The sequence below is a fragment of the Kwoniella botswanensis genome, chromosome 1 (genome assembly GCF_036426115.1).
Source record: "Kwoniella botswanensis chromosome 1, complete sequence".
Lineage (NCBI taxonomy): Eukaryota > Fungi > Basidiomycota > Tremellomycetes > Tremellales > Cryptococcaceae > Kwoniella > Kwoniella botswanensis.
Window position 1 is genome coordinate 6,182,879 of NC_088599.1, and position 6,000 is coordinate 6,188,878.

Sequence of the window (6,000 nt, forward strand, 5' to 3'; positions counted from 1 at the left end):
ATAAGTACTGATTTGACATTGTGGTTTAGCGTTCCCCTCAAATAAGCGGTTCGATAAAGGAGAAGTGGAATTGGGATGTAGACCTGGTAGTGGTAGTTTTCTCGTTTGGGATTTTGTATCATTGAATGCAGATACGATATCTTCTGATCAAGCGCGTGATCGCACATCTTTTGTGCTTTGAGTGAACGATATGACATCAGGCAGCTTTGAACATACTGTATCTGTTTATTGGATATACACTACAATCTGCATCATCCGATCAGGTCCCATACGAGAGTGGAACAGGGCTTTTTATTCGGAGTGGAGGGTATCCTTCCTCGGTCATATGATTTAGACAACTTTCAACATGGCACACAACAAGAACGTTCAAACATCTTCACGCTAAGTGTAAATTAGATTATATGATCCAACATCGACACTGCTGAAACAGCCCAATCCATTGCATCTCAGCTCGATCGCATGCGCATAGCGCTCTATGCACCGAGGTCGAGATCTCTAGCCAATCTCTCCTGGTCAGTCTAGATCCATGGATCCATCAATCAATGGATCCCTTTCAACTCCTTTCAATATGAAGTTCAGTCATGCAATAATCCTTTGTATGACTATCGTCGGAGGACTTGTATCCTTAGTTGTTCTAACAGGAGATCCTTTCGATGGGGATGGAAATGAGGAGGTAAGCTCATTATCCTCTGTTATCCCTGATTGACTATGCTGTGTAATATGTGTGCAAGTACACATGTTTCGTCTGCGATCTAATCTCGAGCTGTGATTGTTCATCCCCTGAATCCTGGATTAAATAACGGATCAGTCTTGTGATCCTTTCATCGAACTGATTGATCCATCCATTTGAGCGAGGTCATGCTGAAGATATAAATAGTCTAGTCCAATTCAAGCTGATTGATTCACCATTTTCGATTCATCAGGTCAATTCACCTTCTTCACCTTACTCTAGGTTACTTATTATATTAGAGAGTTGTACTCTCCCTTATTATCACTATTATCGTACATTCACTGAATATTACTACACGAAGATGAGATCATCAACTATCAGCTTACTCTCAATCTTACCATCTATAACGGGCAGTGCCCTCGCGTCAACCAAATCATGTTCTGCTAAAGGAACGACCGGCACTTCCGTCATCGGAGTGGCAGCAGTAGCTACGGACGGTACCACTTCAGTCGTTGCTCCTTCCTCTTCCTCTTCTGGAGATCCTACTCCGCCTGTAGGTGAAATAGTCTCCACTTCGGCTGTAGGAGACGAATCGGCTGTATCGTCAGTAGCAGCGGTCGATACCGGTTCATCTTCAACTTCAGCTTCTGCCGCTTTACCTACTTCTACCGGAGGTAGTAACTCGACAGAAGGTAATTCCAACGATCCTTCGATTTCATCTGGATCTCACCCTACATTCGAGTTCAAACAACCCGATAAAGAAGACTGTAAATGTGGATATAAAGTCTCCGGTCTAGGTGATATTTATATGCCATTCAAGTTTCAATTCAATTTCTCGGATATTGGAGATGCTGGACCGTTCAGTGGTCCGGATGATTTGAAACAGTATGGTTGGAGGATCAACCAGGGTCATCATGCTGGTAAGTAATGCATACATCACCACACCTACGGATATATTATATTTACCCTCTTAAGCACATACTTGCTATGCGGTATTTTGTTTTTGAGGCTGAGGGTTGATGTGTACAACCTAATAGGTGGACCAAGTTCGAACGGTACCGTATGGGATGCGGCCTCTGGTAAACTCGTCGATGAACCTATTTACCAATGTCTCGGTTATCCCGAATCAGTTTCGGTACAAGGAGGTAACCTTCATTTAACTATGAAAGGTGGTCAGACTCCAAGTGGAGAGATGAAATGTCCTGAAATCATTCATGATAACGCAACTCTCTACGGTATCTTCCAAGCTGATATTCAACTCGATAACACTCCTGGAACATGTCAGGCATTCTGGATGAACCATACTATCCCTGGTCAATATGCCGATGAATTGGATATTGAAGCCTTGGGTGGATCTATGCTTGAACCAACTACCGAACAACCTTTACCAGGTGAGTTGTTCTCACAACTTACCATTGTACTTCTCTCAATGTTCCTCAGCTGATCTCTTGATGAAAATTTTAGGTTTATGGAGTACTAACTGGGAGCCGAATGGCAACGTGGGTACTCGGTACGATCCTCCAATCTGATCTTCTGCTTAGCCCATATTGAATTTTGTAGCCTAATGAACCTCTTGTACTCAACCACACCACCGGAACCGATGGTAAATCCCCTACACCATTCCCTAATGATCCGACCGCCGATTTCAATTCTTACATGTGAGTTTTCAGTCCTACATGATCCTACCTAGCAAAGACTGATGGGTTCTATATTAGTATCGCTTGGGTTCCTGGAGAATATTCACCTAGATATTACAACGGGAAGGAAATCGCTTCTCCAAGTCAATTTAACGCCATTCATCCTCAAGAAGCTACTTTCAACAATTGGTCGAATAACAATAAATGGTGGAGTGGTCTCGTTCCTCAGTCTGATGTGACCATGAAAGTCAGAAGCGTTTTGTTCTACTACAGAACTGAAGAAATCCAATCTTTGATCGATGGCTGTAAGGAGGAAGATGTCTGTACCGTTTAAGGTATTTCCGCCACACTCACATCAATTCACTTCTTGCATATCTACTGTACATGTGTATACATATCTCCTTGTTATTCGCTAGGTCTGTGACCTCTTGTAGCATCTCTTCATTCATATTCATGCATTCATAACGTCGATGTCAAGCTTCGATCCGTTGTTGGTGGATGAAGCAATTTGCCACTCTCGGCATCAGCCTATTGCATGGTGATCCGGGGTAGATTTGATTCCGGATTTGCGGGGTTTAGTGTGCTATGCAGTAGTAGGAGGAAACAATCCAACGACCCAAGCAAGTTGCATCTGTTTTGTTGGACATATCGTTACATCTCAATACGTACAATCCTCTGACATTAGACAATACAACCTATCAGCCCAAGATGTCGATGAGGAAGTTAGCGGGTGGGTACCATTCAACTTGTCAAAGAACTTGAAAGGAAGCTTCAAGTGGGGTGTTTAAGCTGACCATCTGGTTGTCATTTCCTTCCCTAAATCCATTATCAACTACAGCCGAGATCGACAAGACGCTCAAACAAGTAGCCGTCGGTGTCGAGACGTTCGAATTGACGTTCGACAAGCTAGGTCATGCGACGAACGCGACTCAAAAGGAGAAGACGGAGAATGACTTGAAAGCGCAGATCAAGAAATTGCAAAAGATGAGAGACCAGATTAAAGCGTGGATAGGGAATAATGACATAAAGGATAAGAATGCTTTGTTGGATAACAGGAAGTTGATCGAGGTGGTGAGTTTGTCGATCATGATTATCTCATGAGTTGAATAGGGTTGAGGTGAGCGGGGGACGTTCTGTTGAGAAGAGGAAAGTCAAGGCAGATACTGCGATAGGTGGGAAAATGGAGTAATAGTAACATGATGTCTTGATATCAAATGCGAAATAGGAGGATACAAAATGGAAAAAAACGTCATAGCTAATGACTTGATCATTGACTCACACAGCAAATGGAGCGTTTCAAAGCATTAGAAAAAGAGATGAAGATGAAAGCCTTCTCCAAAGAAGGTCTGATCGCCAAATCGAAATTAGACCCAGCTGAGAAAGCACGAAGGGATATGATCGATTGGGTCGGTAACACGACCGATGAATTATCGAGACAGATCGAACAGACTGAAGCCGAAGCTGAGTCGTTGCAAGCTACAAGGAAGAAGAAGGCTTCGGGTGATAGGTTGAGTGAATTAGAGGAGTTGAACGAAAGGAGACAGTGGCATATAAGTAAATTGGAATTGGTACAGAGGATGTTGGAGAATGGAACTTTGCCTGTTGAAGATGTAGAGAACGTCCAGGAAGATATCAAATACTTCGTTGAAGCCAATGCTGTGAGTTGAATGATTCCCCCTTTTCTTCCTTGATAGTGAGGATTGTGAGAGTATATCCCACACCGATCTGCACACCATCCTTACTGTCCAAAACGTTTCCTCCTTCACGGCGAGGATTGTGCACAATCATCATGTTCCTATAAGAGTGTACCTCATTTCAGCTATTCCCAGCTGCCACTCTGTTAAGACCTCATGCTGATAAGCCCCCACCACTGCAGGAAGAAGACTTCGACTACGATCAAGGACTCTACGACGAACTCAACTTACAGGAAGAGGAAGATTACATCCATGATTACGGTCATGTTGACGAAGGATCAAACGTGGATGACGCATCAGTCGCTGATGTGACCGAATCGGTTAGCACTGGTGCACCGAAAACACCTGCTAAAGAAGACAAAGACAGTTCGAAGAAAGGTACACCTGCTTCTAAAGCCACTTCCACCACAACGCACGAAGATGCCCCTTCTAGTCCCGTCTCAGCCAAGAAAGTGCCGTCTCGAAAAACGACGATGGAAACGAAGCCAAAAAGCTCAGAATCGATACCGCCTGTTCCATCTGTTCCCACACCTGCCCCCGCACCTACACCTAAAACAGCCGCCTTACCCCCTATAAGGTATGCTGCTGCCGCTGCCGCAGCTGTAGCTAGCTCAACACCTGCTTCATCGGCGACAGCTGTATCTCAGCCAGGACCGGAGACTTCACCTTCGAAAGCTAAAGATTCACTTCCGCCTGCTCAGTTGACTGAGACACCCCAGGAAGAAGCACCTACACCAGCTCCTGCTCAGAGTCCACCCAAGGTATCAAGTCCAGATCAAGTGGATGGTCAAGCTAATGTGAGTAAATTCACCATCCTCTTGGCAAAAATCAGCTAACCCGTGCAATTCTATAGGGCCATTCACCAGCACCACCTCCTGGAATATCAGCTACTCAATCACCTCTTCCATCGACACAGCAATCCACTCAATCGCAAACACCCGCTGTACCACCTCAAACCGCTGTGGCCCCACCAGGATATGCTCCTCAACATGCTGAATCTAGTAGAGCTGCTCAACAGCCTCCTCAAGCGGCACCTCAACCGATTCAGCCGGGCGTCATGGGCAACTTGATGCACAGCTTCGAGATGGCCAAGGAGATGTGTAAGTGCGGTGTTTATCACCATTAAGTATATAAGCTAATATGCAAATTCTGTGTTCGTAGCCAAGAGAAGGACTAATGATGTGCATGAGTTGAACGCTGCTTTGGATGGAAGTTATAGTAATATCCCACAACAGCTGGATGCTGAACCGTAAGTGAAGATCTGAATTAGCAAATGACGAAAAAAAACAGAATATTGATATACAGTCATTTGTCCTAGACCACGATATTACCACCCTAAGAATCCAATCAAGACCCCCTCATATTATCCCCAGAGTAGATTACCCATCCTGGAAGACAAGTCAATTTACTCTCGACTAGATCTAGATCAACTTTTCTACATATTTTACTATATGACGGGAACGTACGAACAATGGTTGGCGGCAAGAGAATTGAAACGACAATCGTGGCGATTCCACAAGCAGTATCTAACATGGTTCCAAAGGGCTCATAATCCGCAGGCTATAACGGAGGATTATGAACAAGGTGGTTATTACTATTTCGATTGGGAGAATAGTTGGTGCCAGAGAAGGAAGAGCGATTTCAGGTTTGAGGTGAGTGAAAATACATCAAATTCATTTTTTCGAGTTCTCTATGGCTTATCTGTCTTTTCGGATATAGTATCGATGGTTATCGGATCATTAGAGAGGGAGTAAGCACTGGTAGTGGTGGTATCTTATCTATTATGCATCATGCATCATGTGAATATTCTTACTTTTACTGATAAGCAATTATACTTACTAATCTACAATATGCGAGTTCGATGAATATGGTTAATCAGAGTACGTATGAGATAACAAACTCTTACCGGGTGTGATCCGATCTACTGAGTTGCTTCCCAAATCGAAAGGACCCCTATCGCTAAGTTACCCCACTCACATATAACATCAACAAGATGGGT

The 6,000-nt window shown here is 43.9% G+C and overlaps 2 protein-coding genes across 2 annotated transcripts; both read left to right on the plus strand.

Moving 5' to 3' along the window:
* Positions 1 to 1,031: 1,031 nt before the first annotated feature.
* L199_002323 (uncharacterized protein) lies at positions 1,032 to 2,641 on the plus strand (the record flags this gene model as incomplete). Its single annotated transcript, XM_064888067.1, has 5 exons — positions 1,032 to 1,590; positions 1,708 to 2,061; positions 2,135 to 2,169; positions 2,231 to 2,328; positions 2,386 to 2,641. 5 exons carry the CDS (start codon positions 1,032 to 1,034, stop codon positions 2,639 to 2,641), a joined length of 1,302 nt encoding a protein of 433 aa, XP_064744139.1.
* Positions 2,642 to 3,015: 374 nt separating this feature from the next.
* Positions 3,016 to 5,744, plus strand: L199_002324 (uncharacterized protein; the record flags this gene model as incomplete). The annotated part of the gene is made up of 8 exons (XM_064888068.1): positions 3,016 to 3,037; positions 3,146 to 3,378; positions 3,591 to 3,965; positions 4,184 to 4,798; positions 4,855 to 5,101; positions 5,163 to 5,250; positions 5,320 to 5,653; positions 5,721 to 5,744. The coding sequence occupies 8 exons, from the start codon at positions 3,016 to 3,018 to the stop codon at positions 5,742 to 5,744; spliced, it is 1,938 nt and encodes a 645-aa protein (XP_064744140.1).
* Between the last annotated feature and the right edge of the window lie 256 nt (positions 5,745 to 6,000).